Here is a 24,254-nt window from a genome sequence, read left to right as displayed (position 1 = left end):
ATTTTTCCTCCAAAACTGAGTTGACTGTTTGCTTTAACGGTCAACTTAGCGGAGGATACTCATGCGGATGAAAATTAAAAACTTTGGATACCAAATCTGATGACTTGAAAACCTAGAGTACTAAAATTGAAAAAAGGGTATACTTTGAGTATAAAAAGTGAAATTGTCCCAGAAATATAATTATTGTTTCTAATATTAAAATTTTAATTATTTTTTATATTTTTAACAATCATTTGATTTTACCAATCCGTATATCATTTTGGTGTATCAAGATTTTATTTTAATTATTTTCTTTATATTAGAGTTGGAAAAAATTAAAGAAGTATATATTTATATATATATATGTATCTTTTACATAATATTTTCGGGATGATTTTATTTTTGTACGTAAAGTACACCCTTTTTTCAATTTTAGTACCATAAAGTTTTTAACTTTTTATCCCCATAAGTACCATCCGTTGAGTTGACCGTTAAAACAAACAGTCAACCCAATTTTGAAAGAAAAATTAGGCGGGATCTTGTCCATACAAGGGTATTTTGACTGTCATTTTATTAAACACACAGATTTTTTTTTTATTTCGATTCCAAATTTATAATTAAGCACACTAATGTAAATATATATAACCAACATGTTTTATAAAATAATATATTAATTCAAATTGTTATAGAAGTGCCAATTCAAATCATTATAAAAATAAAAATGCATGCTAATTGTGGATAATGTAGAGATAATCAACTAGTAATAATTTAAGAAAATTAATAAAATCTTATATGCAATCATTACTCGTATCGTTCACAAAAAAATAAACAAAGAACACTCGAATTAATCATTCAAAGGGTGTCAATGAAATTGCACATCCACATTTTGACACATTATACCATTATTTGTGCAAAAATAAGAAATACATTTTAATTAATATATTTGGTTGAGATAATTTTATTTATAAATTTATTAAAACATTATATTTTACTAATCATAAAAAAGCCAAAAATATCATTTGTCGAAATAATTAAAAGAAAAAGTATGAAAAATTGTAGCATAAACCCTTGATAAATAGAGTACGACAGTTTGCACTGTGGCCAAAGAAAAAGTAAAAAAATATATTTTTTCAGTAAAACTGATATTTTTTTGATAAAAATTAGATTAAATATGTATTTCTTTTGCACTAGAGAAGAGACATCAGAGTTTACCGACTAACAATCTATTGACCCTCTTTGCTTATTTTTAGGGTTTTTTTGGCAAATTGCTCATAATTCCTCTTCATGATCATATCACGTGTGTCTTCATACAATGGGATAAAGTTGTCGGAGAGATTCGACACTAATCTCAAAGTCGTATCAGCGATTTTTGATGAGACATATTTCGACTATGGAAAATTCATCATGTTTTTCCTTTGATGGAAAGGAGTCAGAAGTGGAGACTATAAATGTCAATTGAATAATGACATTTTCATGTGATGGGTTTCAAGCCCACGTCACGTACCACAACCACATTACCCATCAAACACACAACATGTCTTCCCACTTCCATCCACCCCACACGACCAAGGAATATATCAAATTACTCACAGTAAATAAATTGTAATACATATCGTACATGAAACTTTAATTGTTCTGATGTTTTCTGAAAAATTCTACCAATAACGAAGATGCCCTGTTAACACAAATATGCTGCGGGGTTATGACTTATTTCGGCGTTCCCTTCTGTTTCTTGGACGGTCTCCCGGTCGGATTTGGATTTTGTAGCCTCTTTCCTTTATCTGCTTTTCTCGAGAGCTTGATTGTGTTGGATGTAGAAGAAGTTTCATCGTAATTGATGGCAGCATCAAGGGAGTATATTCGGAGAGCCAGGGCAGCTAAGGTGGATATATTGGCAGCTGCTGAGAATGACCAATATTTCCTCCATGAGTAAGCTATATACTCCAGCTTAAACATGTCTTCAAACACAATCACCGCCTGAACCATCTGGATACAATAAAGCAAAGGTGACGAGTAAAGATGCTGCGTTTCCAAGTAACTTGAAGATTCAAGAGTTTAACAATAAAAATATCATGGCACAGATTTCGTCCAACAAGAAGAAAAACTCAACATACTAATGATTTCAATCTAACAAACGGAATTTAACACCACCAACCTCATATATGTTGCTCGCACGTTTTACGAACATGCGCCAGACCCGTCTCCTTTCAGCACATCCTTTTGACGATCTGAAAGCAACTTTAGGAACTGCAGCTTCCATATCCAATAGATTAATTTTAAGCTGTCTTAAAACACCAGCAGCTCTGCCTATTAGTGGCCTTATTGAAGGTTCTGGTGCTCTGCACAACTTTTCAATCTCCAACTTCTGAGTAACATTATGTGACAGAGATACTCTGTCAACATGCTGCAGTCCTCCAGGGTTACCACGTGTTTGTGCTTCCACTTCAATTTCACTCCCTTTCAAAGAGTTTGGCGCAATGGCACCAGCTGTAGAGCATGTTATTCTCTTTTTTTCTGTCATAGAAGGTTTAAACATCACAAAATTTTACACGTTTAGGCATAGGGCATGAAAATGCACAAAATACCTTCAATAAAGAGATATTAAGGAGACTCATCTTCTTGTCTTAATCTACGTCTATCAGGTTTCATTTAATCAAACTTGGAAAAAGGATTTGTCAATCTAGGAATACATATCCATCATTAAATGCTCAATCAATCATTTGCTAAGAAAGGAAGTTCAGGTTTCAACATAAGAACATATGCAAAGTACCTATGGAGAAGTCATGTCCATCCACAGATTCTGTTGTTCCCTCCCCATGTAAACTGAAAATGCTTTCCCTCTTCTTCAAATAACATTTACCATTACCATGTAACTGAAACTCCATGGTGGAGAAGCATGTTCTATGGCAAGAAAGACAATGATAATCTGTTGGCAAAATAGGTTCTAAGCAGTCACATCTATACACCTTGTCTTGAGCAACTGATTTCCCCTTGTTGTGCTTCTCTGCAAAGTCAGTTATCTCCAGCATGACAAAGGGACCATATTTGTGCTCCAACAATTTTGCCGCTCTAGTTTTGCCTCGCTCCAGGAGAGATGGATGAAGCTCCTCCTGGTTTTGCCTTTCGGAGTCCTTGGAAACTTTGCGTCGTTGAGAAAATGTGTCCCGCAACTGTCTTCTAATTTGCTCGTCATCTTTAAGAGAATCCATCAATATTTTAATTTCAGTATCAGATTGATAGGAAGCCCACGACGAGTATGCTTTTCCACTCAATGTGAAGATCTCGGACAATAATTCAAAGTCCTGGGAGGTCACTTTATTTATCTGTGGTCCATCAACTTTGTTCACAAGTATCCAAGGACTTGTACCTGAATCAATTATCCAATATAGCTTTCCCCCAGAATCAATGCCCAAAAACTCGCTTCTCAATGAAGATTTCAGTGTCTTGGTGCCCAATCCAACAGAAATCATGTTGCTCGGTGCTGGTGCACCCTCACTTGTTTGAGCTGAAGGAGCATCTTCAGATATCCTTGGAAATGTGCTATCTTCTTTATTCCTCAAAGCTTGCAGTTCTATAGAATTAGAATTTGTGTGCAGATTTGAGGGAGATTCACATTTCAGAATGTGATCTCTCACAAGAGCTGTTCCCAATATTTCATCACAAATGAACTTAAGAAGAGAGGTTTTCTGCATGGAAAAAAAAAAGTGAACTTCAATAAAATCAACGGGATACGAAATGGGTAAATGGGCATTTCGTGTTATGAGAATAGGGCCATCACTCATGTTATGAAAAAAGGCACATAACACCTTTGTGCTCAAAAAAGAAAATAACCCCCAAAACCAACATTTATCATTAATAAAATTGGAAAACGACCACGTAGCACTTATACTTTTCATGGGCTATACTTTCTATTGTTTGTAATATTTAAAAGTAACAATTTTCTTTACAAAATGAACATGTACATAGAATATAAATTACTGAACATCTACATTACTACATAAAAGTATAAAACAATACAGATATTCTTTAGTTATAGGTTCCTGTTCCATATATCATAAAAATATAAGTTATATATATATAACCGTATCATAGTTCAATGTGCTTACTCAGCGCCACATATTTGAATATAAAAGAAGCACATAGAAAAGTTCCAATAGTTTATCCTAAATAAGAGAATAACTAGGCTAACCTCGTAAAAGCTCAACTCCCAATAGTCTTTGTCCCTCATTGCAACCGCCAAATCAGCAATTTCATTGCGAATGAAGTCCATAATTTCTCTCATAGCCTTCTTTTCTTGCTCATGGCCAGAGGAAGTTGGACTGAGATGAGAATCTTGAACCATATCCTTTGACCCACAAAAGGAGCAAAACCAATTTCCTTTTGGAACCTTAGTCAAAGGCGGCCTCAAACAGTATGTGTGATACTCTGCGTCACAAGTATCACACAAAAGGACTTTCTTGTTGTTCTCATCTATGCCACAGACTTTGCAGAATCCTTCACCCAGAGACCCTTTTGAAATTTCACGGGTTGGAACTGCAGTGCTTCCTACATCCTTATTCACCGTGTCATCGAAGCACTCTGGCCGGTGGTCATTAATCAACTTTTGATATAAAGCAACAACCTAAGTCAACAAAACAAAAGGGCCTCATTGGTAAAGTCAGCATAAACCATCAAATAAGACTCTTGGTTCAATCACTTAGATATGCATGTATGCAGTCAAATCAAAGGTGCAAGAACATCTCTCTGACTCTTCCAAACAACAAGCATCAACTGTAAAATAGCAAGTCACTAGCGGCAAAAATATCATAAGTGATTAACAACAGGAAACTTGTTCCATCAACTTTCTAATAGAGGCCCATCCTTAAGCATCCCATGGACGATAAAGCTGAGGCTATAATTAATTAGACCATATTGACCAAACATTATCATACTATAAGGAAAACATGAAAGTAGCCAACAATCTCCAACATAGGATGTCACACGATTCAAACTTCTATGACGGAATATAAGAATACATATCATGACAATAAACTAATAACAGCAAAATAGAATAAAGGAAAATACAGAGGAAATATAAACACATAATACAGTCACCGATTCCGAGAGAATAAATACCTCTTTGTCATATAAGGACTCAAATACACGGCACGATTTCTTGGCTGAATCAACCACTTGTGAGTCATTCTCAAAAACAATCAGCACATTTCTCCAGAACTGCATGGTGAAAACAAGCTACTTTTAGAAAGAGATTAACAGGTAAGCCACAAGCAAACGCTAGAAACCGTACCGTAAGAGCAACAAGCAAAGGCAAGCCTACACAAAAATCGATGCTTTAGATAGCAGCAGATTGCCCAAGCGTCATGTAATCACAAGTATTCACTACGAATAGTGAATAGTCTCATTTAGTGTGCAGTTGACAGATTGATCACAAACAAAAAACTGCGGGCAAACTGGAACATGCAAGCAAGGACACACAGTAATGATGAAACTTAAGAACTTTTCTTTGTTAGATGGTTGAAACAATTGAGATTTAAAATTCCAAATGGATCTAAATTATTTTGCATTGAACTAGGTCCCAGATCATCACCTGAAGCTTTAGCACAAGATAACTACACTGGTAAACAAATGAAAAGAATAATAAATACAGACTGGAATTTTTCTTACGCCAGAAATTGTAATAGATTGCATTAAAAATGTATCTTTCTGCCATGGCCAGTGTGAACAAGTTCAATATTTTAAGTGTAAAACTTTTACACACAAAAAGTTACAATTCTAGCCAACAAAAGCATGTAGGAGGTTGTACCAAAGATAATCCACAGATGAAATAGATGCCAAGCTTCCTGGCGAACTGAAAGTAAAAACTCGCATTCCTACCTATGGAAGAAATTAATACCTAACACGTTAAGCAAGAAGCAGTGCAACAAATGCAAATGCGATTAACAAGTGCCAAGAACTTAGCACATAAATGCACCAATTCCAATGCACACCACATGACAAATAAACAGTCAATCCATACAGAGGCAGACCGATTTACAAGAAAACATATTGAGAAAAACAAACCTCTTGTACTTCCTCCGCAAAAGCTTCATGAGACAGGCAGTAAGCACCAGAAGCCAATCTCATGTCGATCATCCTAAAATTCAAAAGACTTGATACCATAGCTGGAGATCCAAGAATCCCTTCTTCACAATTACCATGCTTGACAAAACGCTCTTGAATCAAGGTGCAAAAGTCCTTTGTTTCCTTCGCCAGAGCTGCCTCACGCAACACGAAACCACATTGTTTCATAACAATGTTGGATATAGCAAAAAGATTCTTTCTGTTTTTTGTGATGGCAAGGTTTGGCTGCATACTTCGGAACTGTGCAACAACGCTGAGAGCAAGTTTCTGGAAGGAAAAGATAGATTAGAACACACATATTGTGAAAGAACAATGCATCAACCCGTACAAGACATAGTTGGATGGTAGATAGGAATCACCTTAGTAGGGCCTGAAGCATTGGCCTTGTAAACTTCCTTACTGATTGAATTATCCAAGATCTTTCTCGCCCATTCTGGTGGCTCCTTGGCCAAAGAATTATTAATACAATTTCTTATTTTGGACCCAACATTTGTCTTCAACATTTTTATAGGCTCCAATTCTCTGACCCAAGCTGGAACTTGTTCATTCACCTTGACCCAAGATATAGTTTCCTTGTCAGAATCCAAGTCATCCACTGACAGCCTCTCGTTATCATCGTAAAGAGAACCATATATTTTATTGATGGCTGCTGCAAGCACCTGAACTAAGAGAGGCAGAACAATAAACAATAAGAACAAAAGTATAAACCTTCAACATGTATCGCCATGATACAGTCAAAAAGTTGCAAAAAACTGTAAAGAGATGAGTAAAACTACTTGTTTATTACTACTCTTACTAACAATAAAGATAAAGAAGAGGTCGCAACAATAATTATGCAAACAAATTACATTATATTAAGTAGAAGAATATGAAAAAGATGAATACTTCAAACACCTGAATTGAGGCATGAGATGCTTTCTTTCGTTATGAATTCAGTCTATGCGTTTGAAAAGTCTACAATTTAAAGCTCTTAGCAGCACCATTGACAGGAGTTAAGCAAGATGCTTGGAGTAAAATATAAACTATGATGGATGCGAATTTAAACTATCAACTAGTGTTTTCTATGATCCAACCCAATGGAAAAGGACAACCATTGAACACCTCATTCTTTTATTCATTGCCCATATGAACATAAACAAAAAATTCCTTGGAAAGGAATAATAAAACAAAAGTATGTTGAGTAGAAATGCCAGTATGAAAAGTGAAAGTCAACTCCAAACAGAAAGAAAGAGTAAGTATTCCTTCCAGAAATTCAGAAACAAGCAGATAAGATTCAAAACCATAGCTCACCCATGCATCTGCTTCCAGTCCAACAACTCCAGTTAATGCACCACATCTTGGCCCACCATCACCATGTAAGCAGCGAAACATATCCATATCTTCACGAACCTCCACCGACTCAGAGTCAGCAATCATGAACAAGATAGCCAAAACATACCTCCTAGCCAATTCTGGCCAAGTTAAGTCATTGAGAGGAGGCACATTCATCTCCGTCCTTCTAGCCATAGCCGTGCACTCCACATCCCTTTTGCTGCCATTTTCAAATTTCATCAGGAACTCACTTATGAGGACGTGCAACATCAAGATGTGAGTGTCGGATAATCCATCAAACAATGATCCATTAAGTTCTGCAGTAAGTTCTTCAAATGAGAAACCTTTACTCAAGCCCAACACTTCACGGAAACGCCATAGGAAGTTCCATGACTGCATAAAAGCAAAAAAGAAATTGGAGGCAAGGAAACTAATATCAATTATTCATAATCATACATGATAACAGACTTCAGTACGTAAAGGATAACTTACCTGAAGAATATCGCCCAAAAACGGAGTTAACTCAGAGCTAATAGGTCTTCCAAGGAGTAGATGTTGCTTTCTTCCAACATCATCAATTGTCTGACTTTCATCTTTTTTCTGGGCTTCCATTAGCACGTGCAAATATTTACGCTTGGACACTAATTTACGCAAGAAAATAACACGAAGAATGTGAAACCCAATTCACGTGATTGAATAATCTTGAAGCAAGATCCACTCTCCAGAAGCAACAATTTTGGATTTATCCCTGAGAAACCAAATAGAAGAAAGAAAAAACCAATTGAAAATCACCTGGAATGCTTTTCTAAGAATAAATGTACAGGCACAAATTTATTATCCAACTCCTCAATACTGAAAAACAATAATCAGGCAACTGGGGAATTATGATCAATTGAGACTGAGCATTTGGAAGGAGCACCACCTATAGGACAAACCTAAAAATCAGTCTGAAAAAACAGGAAACAATATTCTCAACTTCAATCAGTAATCATTCACAAAACACAGGCTCAAAATCAACGGCTAATATAAATTTCAAAATAGGAATACATGCAAGCTAATGATTTCACCAAAAAATTGAACATTTCGGTAGAAAAGAAATTTTGTCTTTACCTAACAAGATTCTTTACCATACATGCTATACCAGCAAAAAGCGCTATGCAACTTTAAACCGTAGAAATGTCTAACTTTGTTCAAGGGTTATCAATTATTTCTCTAGTTACATCCAAAGAGCACATTCTGTCTAAAATTTGCAACTTTTTACATAAAATGGCATCCAGCAACATGATATCCATAAATCTCATACACAACTTAAATATAACCAGATCTAGCCGGCTCACATACTTCTAACGAGTATAAATACACAAATCTAGACCAAGTAGCCAGTTACTACATCTTATAGAGAAGAAAGAGTTACATAACTAATTGATTGCAAATACAAAAGATGGATCTCACAAGGTAAAAATCAAACCTGCCTATAGGAACAATTTCCAATAATCTCTCCCACAAAGTACGATTTAATAGTTGACGGGCTTCAAGTTTACAGGAGACCAGCAACCGGGCTAGATGATGAGGCGATGGAAAAGAGGAAATGAAAATGTGATGCCCTCACCCTAAACCTCTTTGCCTTTTGTAGTCCACCCAAGGGTATAATAAAATTCACTATTGTAGAAATCTTCCTTGATTCAGAAAAGGGGAGGGGCATTAAAGTAATATCCTTAGTCAAACCGCAAACCCTAGGATAATGTAGTACAATATTAGGCCTCGTTTACTAATTGGGCTGGACAACTAATTTGGTCTAAAATTCCTGGAGTAATAATTATGGTCTGAATGCAACCACCTCTTGTTTTTAGCCCATTTTTCACTTTCAAGAAAGAAATTGGGTTATGCTCATTCAAAATCAAAGTACAATAAACATACAAAGTGCATTTGTCCGAAATTAACCAGGTCTGTCCTAATATCAAAGTTAGTTTACGGCCAAACCCCAACCCAAAAGTGTGATGATAGAAACACTCAGATTTAATAGCAATATTTTGTGTCTGATATAGTTATTATCTTACTGAACAATGCTTTTTTCCTTTTTTTTTTTTTTTTTTATGTACTTGCCACATCTATTTTATCATCTAAGTACTAGCCTTACACCTCCAAAAGAACTTGTTTGCAAAACCGGGAAAAATAAACTTTCCAACTGTACTAAATCTAATGCTAAGTAAAATTTGTGAAACACACCCCATGTAAATGCAATAAATGATACAATAACTTCATAAAGAGGAATTTCCAGAAGTAGATGTATGTTCTAGAAAGCATTTCATGAGTTTGACAATTATACAAAGTGAGGGGAAAACTACAATCGAAAAAAGACAAACTACTTGTGGTCTTTGCATGAAAGAAAATATCATATAAGTATTTATGTAAGGTAAAAGTGAATTTCAATTTCATCCAGACAAGATCAAATCGTAACAAGACAAAAAAAAAAGAAGAGAAGAAAACACCAACCTTTGCGAGCCAAATCGTCAATTTTCCTTCTTTTAGCTAGGCAACTCATGGACAAGGCAAAGCTAACAATACCAAACTCCAACTCCAGTATACTCATTTGGAACTCCACCACCATCCAACCGCATCCTTCCTTGTGATATAATTTTTTTGCAAAAACCAAGAATTCAGAACTTATTCTTTTAGCACAAATTAGTTAATGACCATCAATTAGTGTCCTTCAAGTCGCAATGAATAAGGATTTAGGAAACATTGCAGTTGCAACCGATGACCACCAGCCAGAGTGCTTCGATGACACGGTGAATAAGGATTTAGGAAGCACTGCAGTTCCAACCCGTGAAATTTCAAAAGGATTTTTGGGTGAAGGATTCTGCAAAGTGTGTGGCATAGATGAGAACAACAAGAAAGTCCTTTTGTGTGACACATGTGACGCAGAGTATCACACATACTGTTTGAGGCCGCCTTTGGCTAAGGTTTAGAAAGGAAATTGGTTTTGCTCCTTTTGTGGGTCAAAGGATATGGTTCAAGATGACCATGTCAGTCCAAATTTCTCTGTCCATGAGCAAGAAAAGAAGGCTAAGAGAGAAATTATGAACTTCATTCACAATGAAATTGCCGATCTGACGGTTGCGGTGAGGGATAAAGACTATTGGGAGTTAAGATTTTCCAAAGATAGCCTAGTTTTCTTCTTTTGGCAAGATAAACTAGTTGAACTTTTGTATTGCCTCATAACGCTAGCATATATTACCAAAAGTTGGTAAACACAAAAAGAAGGATATTGACACTATTGGGGTTTTAGCCAATAGAATACTAAAATATCTTTGATGACCACAGAGTTTGATAACCATATAATTCACCGTTGCTATCGTATTGCAACATATGCTTCGCCAAGATTGAGCGGTTACCTGTTAAAATCAAGGAAAAACGAGAAGTTAGCAGCATGGTAAGTTTGAAGGGAAAACAAATACGTGGATGAACATTAATTCCCATACACAATTAAATAACAAATTAACAATAAACCTGAAACTAAATCTCATCTCACAAGCACAAGACAAAGTAAAGAGAACTACTAAGCATTTAAAGTATCATCGTCATCATCTTCAATTTGACATTGTATTTTGTAAGCTTTCGCTTAAAATTCCAAATAGGTAGAGTAAGAAAATCATAGATTCCGAATCCAACCCCATCATTCTCTACCTCATTCCTTATTTGGAAATAAGTTGTCTAGCTTACGAGTATCGTCCCCATAATGATGTCGTAATCGCCTTTAAAAATGCTTAAAGTGAACTAAAAAATTCTAGGCATCTTAAGTATTTCCCACCTTAGAGGTGAAACATTAAAAAACAACATACTTATCCAGAATTATGCCACTTGATCCAGTGCTGAAAAGTAGAAAACTAAACATTCAGTTAATACAAACCAGAAGAGCCAAATTCAGTTGTTAAGATCTCAAAAATTTTTAATAAACCCAAAATTAACAATTATCAGTTTAAGAATTTCTATAAAGTGCGTATCATTCAATAGATGCGGTGAATCAATGGAGTCAGAGAAGTAAGGGGAAAAAAAGAACAATCGCAACTGAAAACATCTTAAATCCTTTCCGCCAAATCACACACATTCAGGCGGAAATCAAAAGTTACCGAAAAAAAAACGAAGAAAAATGGCATTCCATTTCACATGCAACCAAACGATCAACACAACAAGGATCTAAAATACTACCTCCGACAACCTCATCTCTGTCTTTTTTTGGGTTTTTTTTTTATAGATCACAGAGACGATTAAGGGAAAACCACGGGCGGAGGTTCTGGAGGAGGTGGCGGTTGGCAGTGAAGGTTCTTGAGGGTGGTGGAGGAGGTTGAACAGTGGAAGATTTCTGACAAGGGATTCGGGATGGACGAGGTGTTAGCCAAGAGGGCGGGTGCCATGGATTCAGAGTTCCGTAATTAGCGGCGGTGATAGAGACAGTCCTTTTTATAGTGCAGTAAAGAATATGCAAATGACAAGCGCAGACATCAGTAGGTTAAAATCAGGTTCCTAGTTAGGGCATCAACCTGAAGAAAGCCCAGTGGGCTCGATCTTTGTCAGTGTAGTCTGCCGCCTCATTCTAGTACTCATCATCATGTAATAAAATTATTTTAGAGAAGCATGTAAGAACAATGGCTTGTTCATGAAATTTCCACCTGGATTTTAACATTAGTTTGCTCTAGGTTGACAATCTCTATGCTTAAATAAATTAAACCTAAAATTTTTTCCTTTCATTATTTTATTTGCGAGTATCACGAACTACAAAAAATTCATCTGGATTTAACTGTAAAAAAGTTTATCGTTTCAGAATCATCAGTTAACTGAGTATATTTTATTTGAACACGATTGTATTCTTGATAACTCATAAAGCGCAATTCTTCATAATATACAACGGCATCGCAAACTTCCTGTAAGTACTCATTACCACAAAAGAATGATTGATTTGATAAACAATTGGTATTATAAAATTTAGATAAAAACTGATATGATCAGTTGAATGAAAATACTATATAAATATCCATCGTGAATCAAACGTGTTCAGCATGCATGACGACGATCAAGCTTTTATTGTTAACTGTAACAATGATTGACGTATTTAACCTAGTTGTTTGGATCTTATAAACGACGTTGCATGTTACTATTTTGTTTTTTTTCTTTTTTTTATGATCGAAAGAAGAACAATAGTAATAGCAACTTAACCATCTATAATTACTCTATGTTCGATTTCACTAGTTACAAAAAAAGTTTAAAAAATTATAGCATAAAACCTCGATAAATAAAGTATAACAACATTTGCATTATGGCCAAGTAAAAAGAAAATTGAAAAAAAAAAGTGATTTTTCCAGTAAATTGGTATTTTCTTTTATAGAAATTGAATTGAATATGTACATTTCTTTTATTAAAATTATTGTACTAAATTATGAATTTGAAATCAAAATTAATCATAATAGGATTTTTTTTTGGTGTTGAACAAAATGGAAGCCAAACATGTCCTAAATAGACAAAATTTTGCCTAATTTTTCCCCTAAAATTGAGTTAGACTGTTTGTTTTACGGTCAACTTAACGGAGGATACTCATACGAATGAAAATTAAAAATTTTGGATACCGAATCTGATGACTTGAAAACCTAGAGTACTAAAATTGAAAAAAGGGTATACTTTGAGTATGAAAAGTCAAATTGTCCCAAAAATATAATTATTGTGTTTAATATTAAAATTTTAATTATTTTTTATATTTTTAACGATCATTTGATTTACTAATCCGTGTATCATTTTGGTGTATCGAGATTTTAATTTTATTATTTTCTTTATATTAGAGTTGGAAAAAAATTAAAGAAGTATACACATATCTTTTACATAATATTTTCGGGATAATTTTATTTTTCTTACATAAAGTACACCCTTTTTTCAATTTTAGTACCATAAAGTTTTTAATTTTTATCCCCATAAGTACCATCCGTTCGGTTGATCGTTAAAACAAACAGTCAATCAAATTTTGAAGAAAAAATTAAGCGGGATCTTCTCATTCACCCTTATAAATAATTGGAAAGAAGTTGTTTAATCATTTTATAATTATTTTTTTCCCTTTCATCCACTACTCCATATCACTCAACTCGATGCTCCATGTTTACTCTCACCTTTTTCATATTTTTTCGCACTTGCAAATTCTCATATTTTTAATAAATCTATAAGTCATAATTTATTTTTTTGTCTTTCACCTTCCCGTACATTTATTTCTTATCACATACTTCTTTCTTCCTTTTCACCTTAAACTGCGTTTATATCTTTTCACATAAATTTTTAATCTCATACTACGATTATTTTTTATATGCTCGCGGAGACGGCATGCAACAATAATTAGTACTAATAGAATTTTTTTAAAGAATATTTTTCCTGATAAAATATATTTTGAAGAATTTATGTATTCACCAAAATGCCCCTCTAAGTCCATGTCCAGTAACAATGATTTCAATAAATTATCCTCACGTTTTTAAAAAAGAGAGAAATAAAATTGCGTATTAGGAAGAAGACATTATTATAGGTAGAAAGTAATAATATAATTGATTTACAATAATTAATACCAATAATTGTAATTAATCTAAATAATCTAACAGTCACATTGAGAATGGATGCGACATCAATTCAAAATTGGGCCTGCTGTGTTGGAGCGTCAGTTCAAAATTTGAACCCTCAACTCTCACTAATTTCCTCTTTAATTGCTTTTGAGAATCAATCAATGATGGTTGATATTTGTTAATAAATTCGAGATCATGTATTTGAATTTCATAAATATAGAAATATATATTTTATTTTTATGTGTGGATTGAATTAGTATATTATTTAATTTATCAAAATTAATTTTCAATTAGACAAAAAAGAAAAACTATTAAGACCAGAGTAAATGGAAGTGGTGGCGTATTTGACTTTCCGGAGAAACCTAGGGGTATGTTGAGAAATCAGCATCGCTGCCCGGCGGTCACGTGCAAATAATTATCGGTCCCTGAAGGCCTGGGTTCGGGCAGCAAAACACGCCGTCCATTTTTACTGTCCCCGCCGGTTACATTTTTAATTATTTCAGTCTATAATTTTGCATTATTTTATGTGTGTATATAATGGGGTTTCTCTTGCTCACGCAGTAACTCGTTCGCAGCTTCTGCAATAAATATTTTCAGCATTATCCCGTTGCTGCTTCCCGATTCACTTCAACCCATTTTCGCTTTGGTAATTTCTCTCTGCCTGCATATTTGAGATGTTAAAGTGGGATTTCGTGGTGTTGAACTGTGAATCTCGCTTGCAGTAATCAATTAAGCTTGATGGTTTTGAAGTTAAGACTTGTGAATGATGAGATCTCAATGCATTTCTACTTGAATTTGAGTTCATATATACGCTCATTTGACTGTTCTTCTGTTACATTCTTTCTGTTGTACTTGATGTCGTATTTTTTGTTTTTTGATCCTCAGTGCTAGATCGCTTTTCTGATCTTGTGGAAATGGGCTTATTACTTAATCGATTTTTAATTTATTAATTAACCTATTAATTACTTGATCAGTTTCTTTCCCTTTTTTTTTTTTTAAATTGCATTTTTGAAGTTCAAATTCATGTGATCCATGATTGTTTGGTGATCTGTTGAGTCGTGGGGATGAAGATTGACAAACTGATTAATTTTGCCAAGTTTTGCAGAAAATTGGGTAAGGATTGGGGTTCTGATGTAGGTTTTCTGTGTGGAGTCTTTCCACATTACATTACTCATCCATGTGTATTTTCTGCTTCACTGGCTGAGTATGTTAGATCTAGTGCATAGGCGAATAGAAAGTTCAAGTCATAGTCATTAATTAGGGAGCTGTGATATTACTCAGAGTTTGTTATTGCATTATCCAGTGATGAAGGAAAAAAGGACTACATGGCTGTAAATGTATGTGTAGGTGTCAGAATGGTTAGGTAGATGCCTGTGAATCGGATTTTCATGTAGAATGGATTATATAATTTGAAGTGGTACTGAAAACCGCAGACTTGAACGATGTGGGGATGTGCATTCACCTATTCAAAAATTGTTGGTTGAACACTTACTGACGAGAATTGTTGGTTAAGATAGAACCATTAAGAAATTGAGGTATGCAATGCAAATTTGAGCTCCTCCAGATTTGCAAAAAAATACTGTAGCTATTGCAGCTTGGTGGTTGTCAGCATCCTGAGAAGCCATTTCCAGTGCCATTCATCATAATTTCTCTGTATGACCACTATATAATTTTGGAAATTGGAAGCATAAGAAATGCATCAGGCAAGTTCTAAGATTGTGGACAGAAATCTCTTAAGTTGGAACATTACTTGCTTCATCACTTTAGAAATAAAGCTTGTTTAAAACTTGTAGATTATTCTGTAAAATCTTTGGTGGTTACAGATATGGCCTAAGATTTAATATATATACATTTGCTCTCCTGTGTTTAATTGTCTTAAACTTTAACTTTGTCAGACTACTGGACCTGCCACGGTTTCAAGGCATAAATTGCAATAAGAGGGATTTCTATTGACTTTCATAAAGCTATGCGATATCAAAGTCATTCATTTTGGATTTAGTAGATCATCTGTTGGCAAATAGTAAACAATATTTTATGATTATTTTTTGCTGTATTTGAGTTGTTATAACTATTTTCTTATCCTTCTTATTTCAGGTGCCTGTAATTCCTAATGTCGGACGCAGCTCTCAGAGATGTCAATAAAATACCCGAGTCTGAAAGGATGAATGGAAGCTCTAATAATGGGAACTTAGCTAAACCACATGTCGAGAGCATGAATGAAAATGTTGAAGAAAAGCAGAAGAAAGGGATATACACCTTGGTTGACCTTCCTACAGAGAGAGATGGGACAGAAAATTCTGGAGTAGAGGTGGCAAATTCAGAAGTTGAGTACATTGAATCTGAAAATTTGAAGGATGTAGAAGATGTGGAAAATTGTCTGAAGGTAGGAATGTTTTTTTACTCAATCCTGAATGTGCTGCCAGCTTTCTACATGATGATGCTTGATATGAATACTGGTTTCGAAAATGCCCCTTTATCATGATAACATCCTTGTCTATTAGTTGAAGTACTTGCACGATAAAAGTTTGACTCATTCCTTGTGTTATCGTTTCCAGACACTCTTATCAGGCCTAGGCTCCAAAAACTGGGTTTCAGTGTGTGATTCACTGAACAATGTCCGCAGATTGTCTATATATCACAAGGAAGCCATTATTGACATGCTGTAAGTCTCAGCTTCGTCTTGATCTCATTGTTTTTGGTGGCACCTAATGAATTTTTTTATCTTGTGATTCCTACTATAATGAACAGGAATGACTTGATTTCCTTAATTGTGAAATCCCTAAAGAATCCAAGAAGCGCTCTTTGTAAAACAGCAATTATGACTTCAGCTGACATTTTCAGAGCATATAGTGATGACATCATTGATTCTCTAGATCCACTGGTAAGGTGTTCCATTTTGAGCTCGGCTGCTGCTTCTATTCTCTGCTTGCTTATTTATGGGCTTTTCCATTTTCATAAGTTAGTATCGCTTCTACGGTTCAATGAGGATCTTCTTGTTGTTTAGCTGGTACAACTTCTGCTCAAATCTTCACAAGACAAGAAATTTGTATGTGAGGCAGCTGAAAGTGCTTTAGTAGCCCTGACAAGCTCAGTTTCTCCTCTTTTATTGTTGCCCAAATTGCAACCTTACATCAAGAACAGGAATCCTCGAATTCGGGCGAAAGCATCTATGTGCATCTCTCGAAGTGTGGCACGGCTGGTAAGCTCACTTATATAGGTTCAGTACTCCTTTCACCTTGGGAGTGTTTGGAACTTTCAAGTTGTTTGTGCTGCTTAGCATGTCCTCAAGTGCTTGCAGTTCCCAATTTAAGATGAAACCCATTTGACTAGTGCTTGTAAGATCACCGTTAATGGCCTCAATTCGCTAAGAAATATTCTATTTGGATCCTTGCAGGGAGTTGATGGAATTGAAGCTTTCGGTATTGATAAACTGGTCCAAATCGGTGCATCCCAGCTCAGTGACCAGCTTCCCGAGTCTAGGGATGCAGCTCGTACTCTATTGTTGGAGTTGCAATCCGTTTATGAAAAATCACATGTCCCAGAGCCAACTGCCACATCAGAAGAACCTGTTGTAGCTTCTTGGGAAAATTTCTGCCAATCGAGGCTCTCACCTCTGAGTGCTCAAGCCGTCCTTCGTGTGACCAATATAGCTCGAGAGGGACTCATTTTGGGTTCATAGCATAAGCACTAGCTTCTTACATGGGCTTTAGTGAGTGATATTCCATCTTCACCTCCTTTCTCTTGGACCCCCAATTTTATACTTGTATATACCATGAAAGTGTGAGATGCTCACAAAGGCGATTGATGCAGATAGTTGAACTATAGATCGGATGAGGAGTGACAATTTGTTTTAAGTATGGCCGAATTTAATATGAATGATATCTTCTTTATTACCTTTGACTTTAACGACATTATGAAAAAGCTTAGTAGTTGGCTGGTCGAAATCTTCCACGTACACTCGGTGGACAATTTCTCGAACTGAGGAATGTTTATATGGTGCATAAACAAAGAAACAGGGGACACACTGACAGGAGATTTTCACAAATGTCTTTTAGTTATTTGCTTTGGATAATTATCATGTTTTTGACTCGGCAAACACAGGTCAACCTCTGCATTTTAGTGGTCCATTCATGAAGAAAAAAGCTAAGCACTTCCGCTGTCCGTATAAGCTTTGACGACTCGATTACCTTACAGTAAATCTTTCTCTGGTGCATAACTAAAAGTGGCAGTCATTCAAATTTTGCCCCAGTTCAATATATATGTTCTTTTGCTTCGACTCATTTGGGAATTTGAAAGTTTATACGGATGGTTTTGATAATCGTCTAAATGAATGCTGCCAAGTAAAACATACAGGAGATAGAAATAAGGAAAAAAGTAAAGCTGCTAGTTTTCCTTCCTAAATTGATACCATGAAACAGCTATTCACATCTGTAATATTGACCCACAAATATTGATGTGGGTCTATAGCAACAGCGACTTGGCACCTTTAGAATTAATGTGGAGATTGCTAATTTAGTGAAAATCCATTTATCAGTTCAATGTACGTGTAAAAAGAACACAAAATATGAATTATCACTGAAAATTTGGTTAAAAGATGCTAGAAACCTAAACATTTTTTTATTTTTTTTTCCAAAGCGAACACATAAAATATTAGAAAAGATCGAATTTATCACATTGAAGCCAACAAGTGTAATGATGATCAATCACTTAGTAAGTGCGATATACTTATTATGCGATTGATTTAATTCTTAAATTTGGAATTTTTCTATTAAATATACTTTAACAATTATAACCAACTAAATCGAACTATCGTCATTTGAGACTAAAAGTCTCTAAACCACTGTATATATATAGTGGGGCTGCAGTAAATGACAGTGGAAGAGTAAAATAGTCATAAAACTAACTAAAAGGAGGTAAGGCAGAAGCTACACATCAAATAAGTGTCCACTAACATTAACCCTATCCATCATAGGTTTTATATTATTGTACTTCAATCTGAATGAATAACTCCAACAAATAATGACGAAAAAGAAGAAAAGGAGAGGATGAAAAGTTTCTAATATTCATTTTTCAACAGCTAGAAACCCTTCTCTCCCTCCACCCACTCCACGATATGGTCAGGTCTACCCCCATATCCCACTAAGATTTGAATTATTAGTTAAGTGACTAACACCAATGGTGTTATTGGTTCATCATTTTCTATATAAAACCATCCCACAAAACATTCTTCCCACCTCAGCAGAACTCCACCATTAATGGTAGCTGAGCTGACATTCTCCTTCTTTCTTGAACGCACAGCACACAAGCTTGTCAGAGGGTCAGAGTTGTTGGGATCATGATGAAGAACAGTCTTGAAAGAAGTCTCCTGAAGATATGGATGAAGATTGTCTGAGATGGGAAGCCATGTTCTAGGCATAGCAAAGCAGGTCATAGTGATGGCGATAGTGATTTCAGTGATCTTGTTGTTCTTGGGAATCGGGGTTCTGATCCTGATCCATGTCTGTATTGTTGGGAGGACTCTGAGGAGAGGGTTGAGTGAAAGAAACGTTAACATGGTGGGGAGGGGCAGTTTTGGGAGCACGAGCATGTCGCAGGACGACATCGAGAAGCTGCCATGTTTTGATTTCACGGCCAAGGAGAAGGGGACTGGGACGGGGATGAGCCCTCCTCCAGATTGCGCGGTGTGTTTGGAGAATTTCAGGGTTGGGGAGAAGTGCAGGCTTTTGCCTTCTTGCAACCACAGTTTTCACGCCGAATGCGTGGATTTATGGCTTCTGAGGACTCCCATTTGCCCGATTTGCAGGGCTGCTGCTGATATCATGAGGAGTGGATCATTACATGAGGAAGAAAGCGGTAGTTTTGGTGAAAGTGCGGTTGAACTGAGGGATATACAAATGACAGAAACTATGAACGAAGTTGGAAACGAGATTGAGATTCAGATTGCTGGGGTTCAAGAAGAAGAAAGTGGGCATTTGAATGGTGATGAAGTGGGATTGAACCAATCAGGTACACGAGAAAGTCTGAATTTAAGTGAGAGAGTGATTGAGGTGAGAGAGAGGCAAGAATTGGGAACAGGCCATTTAAGTGGAGATGGGAATTGATGTTTGAGATCAGGGGGAAGTGTGGATCAACGGACAGATTTGCTTATTGAAATCTGTATTATTCTGATTCGTTGGATTTCTCGCTTTTTTCAGTTGGATACTGCATAGTTATTTCGACGTACTAGGTTGTGTTTTAGCTATTTATCACTACTTTTCTGTAGTTAATATCAGTTGTCAGTGTTTTTCCCCTCTCTAATTCAATGAGATTTTCGTTTTTTTTTTTTTTTTTTTTCTTGATGTATTTTTCCCTACGTAGCTACAGATAAATCGTTATATTAAGATCCTAGAGAGGAACAAAAAAAGAAAAATTAGGGAAGCATCCTGAGCATGAGAATTGAGAATCCTCTATGGGATTACTATATTATACATCGGTATCATTTTGATTTTATTGAGGTGTATTTTGGGCTATAGCCCAATTCACTCTCCCAGTGAATAGCGGGCTGTAACCCATGTGGTACTTTGGTGGCAATTAAATGGAGTAGATTTGGACCATTTTCCTATAAACAATATTCTCAGATTCATTTCCAAAAGTGGACAGAGAAGGGTGGCCGTCGAGGCAATAAGACCAAAAGCACTTTGTAGAAGGATATCATGTCGCGTTTCTGCCCAAGTTATAATCTACCACGTTAACCTTTTGAGTTATGAATCATTTGAGTGATAAAATAATTATTATTAGATGAGTGATACAAAAATTCTGAATTAATTATATGTACTCCACATCAATAAGTTGTAGATATTGATTTAAAGACACTTTTGTACGTTTACGTCCTGTGATATCCACAAGATTGACTTGTACATTACCTTTTCTCCATTACACCTTTTATTAAGATAAATATATGAAAATTATTCCTCATGAACACTAATTCACCCAGAAAAAAATCCACAATTATATGGCGTCGATGGGTACAAGGGCATGATTTTAAACTCCACTTGCTGAAATGAGAACAATAGTGTAATTGTTTTAGAGGGGTTTGCTGGCTCAAATTATTAAACCCACCAACACCGGTGGGTTGTGTTATGATTCTTTGAAGGCTAAACAGTGAATTGGCTGATTCTTAATCACCATATCTCAAAGTAAATAATTTATTTAACTCAACCTAACTAGACATAGTAAACGCCACGTAACTTGATTTAGTACGCAGTAAAATCAATCAAGATCATCTGGCAGCAAAACCGCTGGTCCAAACACTGTTGGAATGATAACGCAATTTACTAAAGTAGATGTAGACTGCATTGGTCCAAAATTGGCTCATGCATGCATACGAAATTTTTGGCAAATCTTGAGATAAGAAATAAATAAATAAATAAAATGAATGAACCGCACACATGTCTTGTTTTGTAATCAAAGAGGGACTTTTGCCGAACCATCACTAAAGTAGATGTAGACTGCAGTGCTCAAGAAGCTGAAGAAATGGTAAGAGATCCGGATACCGTTTTCCTCCACAGCATCACATAAAATTGTACACGTAATTTAATGGCGTCTCGAGCATTCTACACAATTTTATAGCCCATATAAGTTCCCTGATTCATGCAACTTTCTTAAAATTTGCAAATGCGTGATGGGAAATTAAAACCCCACTTTCATTATTGGTATATATTTTTAAGTAAAATTGTTGTAGCCTATAGATGGACGAATGTGTTGCCTTCTCATATCATTTTAATGCTGCACTGAAATTGTTTAAAAATAAAAGTTCAAGTAAAAAAAAGTTGGAATGTTTAGAAAAGAAAATAATATGTACAATTTTCAACAAATTAATAAATAGCAAAAATTTATGGGAAGAATCTTATAACTTTTGATTTAATGAACTTAATTCATGCAGTTTAAGCGAACAAATTGTAAATAAAAATCATACTTTATTTTCAAGAAAAAGTTAGTATATTACAAACAGTTGATAGAATTTCACCCGTGAAAAGGATTGAAAACCTCAGCAGTTCTTCAGTATTCTCTGCTGAACTCAGCAGCTGTTTAATTACGACTCTCAATTCCATATCTACGTACCGACAAATCTACAAGATGATCCCACCCCAAGACATCGTCCTCAATCCAGCTTCTTTTGCATGTCTATGTAACTAATTCAGTGACGTTGTTGTTGTCTATTTATTGAGCCAAATAATAATCACAGGCCACACAGAAAATGGTTTCTCCTTCTTCTTCTACGTCTAAACATCATATAGTTCTATTTCCTTTCATGTCCAAAGGCCACACGATTCCACTTCTCCACCTAGCCCGACTCCTCCTTGACCGTAGTGTGCTCGTAACCATCTTCACCACCCCGGCAAACCATCCATTCATCTCTCAGTCTCTCTCAGGAGCTGATGTTTCCATCACTGATCTGCCCTTCCCTGAGAACATACCTGGAATCCCACATGGAGCTGAAAGCACCGACAAACTTCCATCCATGTCTCTCTTTGTTCCCTTTGTCAATGGCATAAAACTCATGAAACCGTCATTTGAGGAAGCACTTCAAAATATTCATTCACAGGTCAGCTGCATCATATCAGATGGCTTCCTCCACTGGACACTAGAATCAGCATCACGGTTTGGCATCCCCCGACTAAGCTTCTATGGCACGAATCACTATTCCATGGCACTGGCCTATGATGCTATCGTGAATGGCTTACTATCATTACATGAGTCAGATGACGAACCCTTCACTCTTGCTGGCTTTCCGTGGATCAAGCTTAGGAGGAACGACTTTGACAGCCCGTTAGATAAACGTGACCCAAGAGGGCCTCATTTGGATTTTATGAATGAGGTGGGCACAGCAACAGCAAACAGTTATGGCTTGCTGGTGAACAGCTTCTATGAGCTTGAGCAACCGTATGAAGACTATTGGAACCGTGAATGCCAACCTAAAGCATGGAGTATTGGGCCCCTCTGCCTGGGTCAACCATCAAAACTGGAAGTCGCACCATGCCACAGGCCCAAATGGATGCACTGGCTTGACGAAAAGTCGGCGCAAAATTGCCCAGTCCTCTATGTTGCCTTTGGTTCTCAAACAAAAATATCCCCCACACAATTACGTGAAATAGCTCTTGGACTGGAAGAGGCAAAGGTGAGCTTCTTATGGGTGGTGAGAGAGAGTGAAGTAGAAGTAAGAGATGGGTTTGAAGAGAAGGTAAGTGAGACAGGGATCATAGTAAAAGAATGGGTTGATCAGAAAGAAGTTCTTGAACATCCAATTGTGCAAGGCTTCCTCAGTCATTGCGGCTGGAACTCGGTTTTGGAGGGAATATGTGCAGAAGTTCCGATTCTGGCATGGCCAATGATGGCCGAGCAACATCTTAATGCAAGGATGTTAGAAGAAGAGATTAAAGTTGGTTTAAGGGTTAATAGAGTTGATGGATCAGCAAAAGGATTTGTCACCTCGAAGAGCTTGACGTCCGCAGTGTTAGAATTAATGGAGGGCGAAAAGGGGAAAGCATGTCGGGAGAAGGTGAAGGAGGTAGCTATGGCAGCCAGGAAAGGTATGGCAGAAGGTGGGTCTTCATGGCATGCTTTAAACAACCTACTCAGTGAGATACTTAAACAAACGGAAATGAACAGTTGTAAGTTCAACTAACAGAGGAGGCGAAATGGTCAACCTACTGCAAACTATCATTTTATTCAGACAATAATATACTGCGAGTTAAGGCTATATGGTGAATGAAGGGCTATCTCCAACTCTTGAAAATTCTCTTATATAATACAGGGACCATCATCTCTGTCTCAGGACAAACTTCTAGAAAGAAGCTTTCATGAGTTCTTCATCGTCTTCTTTTCATCATATTTAATAGTTAGGATGACAGTAGTTTCATTTCCCATTCCAATTCCGCACCTCAAACATCTACAGTAAGAGATTCCCGTTGAACGAGGGAATTTAGATACCACCTTTATGTTTGGTCTCATGTTTTGGTATTTTTGGAAAAAAAGATAAAAATATACTCAATATTTATTTTTGTGTTTTGTAGTTTTTTATTTTTTACTTTTCTATATATAATATATATACATATTTACATATATATAATATAAAAGAGACATGATTTGATAATAAATATTACTTTTTATCTCTAAAAAAACAAAATTAAATATACAATATTTATATATATACAAATTTATATGTAAAAATATATATAAAAGAGATATGATTTGAAAATGAATAGTGGTTTTTGT

The 24,254-nt window shown here is 35.9% G+C and overlaps 4 protein-coding genes across 6 annotated transcripts; 3 read left to right on the top strand and 1 right to left on the bottom strand.

The window, feature by feature from the left end:
- Positions 1–1,552: 1,552 nt before the first annotated feature.
- LOC105177149 (methyl-CpG-binding domain-containing protein 9) lies at positions 1,553–11,956 on the bottom strand. 2 transcript variants are annotated; one of them, XM_011100195.3, is made up of 11 exons: positions 11,620–11,956; positions 9,904–10,805; positions 7,903–8,158; positions 7,390–7,803; positions 6,459–6,758; positions 6,040–6,366; positions 5,095–5,193; positions 4,169–4,600; positions 2,750–3,665; positions 2,135–2,493; positions 1,553–1,965 (listed from the first exon to the last, which is right to left on the bottom strand). In XM_011100195.3, exons 3-11 carry the CDS (start codon positions 8,020–8,022, stop codon positions 1,687–1,689), a joined length of 3,246 nt encoding a protein of 1,081 aa, XP_011098497.2. In that variant the 5' UTR covers positions 8,023–8,158; positions 9,904–10,805; positions 11,620–11,956; the 3' UTR covers positions 1,553–1,686. The 2 variants fall into 2 exon arrangements, with proteins under 2 accessions (XP_011098497.2, XP_020554645.2); XM_020698986.2 differs by lacking the exons at positions 7,903–8,158; positions 9,904–10,805; positions 11,620–11,956 and having other exon boundaries at positions 6,459–6,763; positions 7,390–7,531.
- Positions 11,957–14,324: 2,368 nt separating this feature from the next.
- On the top strand, positions 14,325–17,893 carry LOC105177151 (uncharacterized). 2 transcript variants are annotated; one of them, XM_011100198.3, is made up of 7 exons: positions 14,325–14,481; positions 14,562–14,646; positions 16,095–16,383; positions 16,556–16,662; positions 16,749–16,881; positions 17,005–17,199; positions 17,395–17,893. In XM_011100198.3, exons 3-7 carry the CDS (start codon positions 16,111–16,113, stop codon positions 17,677–17,679), a joined length of 993 nt encoding a protein of 330 aa, XP_011098500.1. In that variant the 5' UTR covers positions 14,325–14,481; positions 14,562–14,646; positions 16,095–16,110; the 3' UTR covers positions 17,680–17,893. The 2 variants fall into 2 exon arrangements, with proteins under 2 accessions (XP_011098500.1, XP_011098499.1); XM_011100197.3 differs by having other exon boundaries at positions 14,336–14,646.
- Positions 17,894–19,036: 1,143 nt separating this feature from the next.
- On the top strand, positions 19,037–20,321 carry LOC105177153 (uncharacterized). The gene has a single exon (XM_011100201.3). It carries the CDS (start codon positions 19,394–19,396, stop codon positions 20,099–20,101), a length of 708 nt encoding a protein of 235 aa, XP_011098503.1. The 5' UTR covers positions 19,037–19,393; the 3' UTR covers positions 20,102–20,321.
- A 1,770-nt stretch (positions 20,322–22,091) lies between these two features.
- LOC105177152 (UDP-glycosyltransferase 90A1) lies at positions 22,092–24,032 on the top strand. Its single transcript, XM_011100200.3, has one exon. The coding sequence runs from the start codon at positions 22,237–22,239 to the stop codon at positions 23,662–23,664; it is 1,428 nt and encodes a 475-aa protein (XP_011098502.1). The 5' UTR covers positions 22,092–22,236; the 3' UTR covers positions 23,665–24,032.
- The last annotated feature ends 222 nt before the right edge of the window (positions 24,033–24,254 follow it).

This window comes from Sesamum indicum, linkage group LG9 (genome assembly GCF_026168435.1).
Source record: "Sesamum indicum cultivar Baizhima isolate 11 linkage group LG9, ASM2616843v1, whole genome shotgun sequence".
In the NCBI taxonomy this organism is placed as follows: domain Eukaryota; kingdom Viridiplantae; phylum Streptophyta; class Magnoliopsida; order Lamiales; family Pedaliaceae; genus Sesamum; species Sesamum indicum.
This window is presented reverse-complemented; position numbering and strand designations above follow the sequence as displayed.

Coding starts and splice junctions, on each gene's coding strand:
- LOC105177149 (XM_011100195.3), bottom strand. CDS start 8,022: ATGGAAGCCCAGAAAAAAGATGAAAGTCAGACAATTGATGATGTTGGA. Junction 5,194..6,039: donor TTGCGGAGGAAGTACAAGAG/GTTTGTTTTTCT, acceptor TTCACCATGCAG/TTCTGGAGAAATGTGCTGAT. Junction 1,966..2,134: donor GTGCGAGCAACATATATGAG/GTTGGTGGTGTT, acceptor TATTGTATCCAG/ATGGTTCAGGCGGTGATTGT.
- LOC105177151 (XM_011100198.3), top strand. CDS start 16,111: ATGTCGGACGCAGCTCTCAGAGATGTCAATAAAATACCCGAGTCTGAA. Junction 16,384..16,555: donor ATGTGGAAAATTGTCTGAAG/GTAGGAATGTTT, acceptor TATCGTTTCCAG/ACACTCTTATCAGGCCTAGG. Junction 16,663..16,748: donor GAAGCCATTATTGACATGCT/GTAAGTCTCAGC, acceptor TATAATGAACAG/GAATGACTTGATTTCCTTAA.
- LOC105177153 (XM_011100201.3), top strand. CDS start 19,394: ATGGGAAGCCATGTTCTAGGCATAGCAAAGCAGGTCATAGTGATGGCG.
- LOC105177152 (XM_011100200.3), top strand. CDS start 22,237: ATGGTTTCTCCTTCTTCTTCTACGTCTAAACATCATATAGTTCTATTT.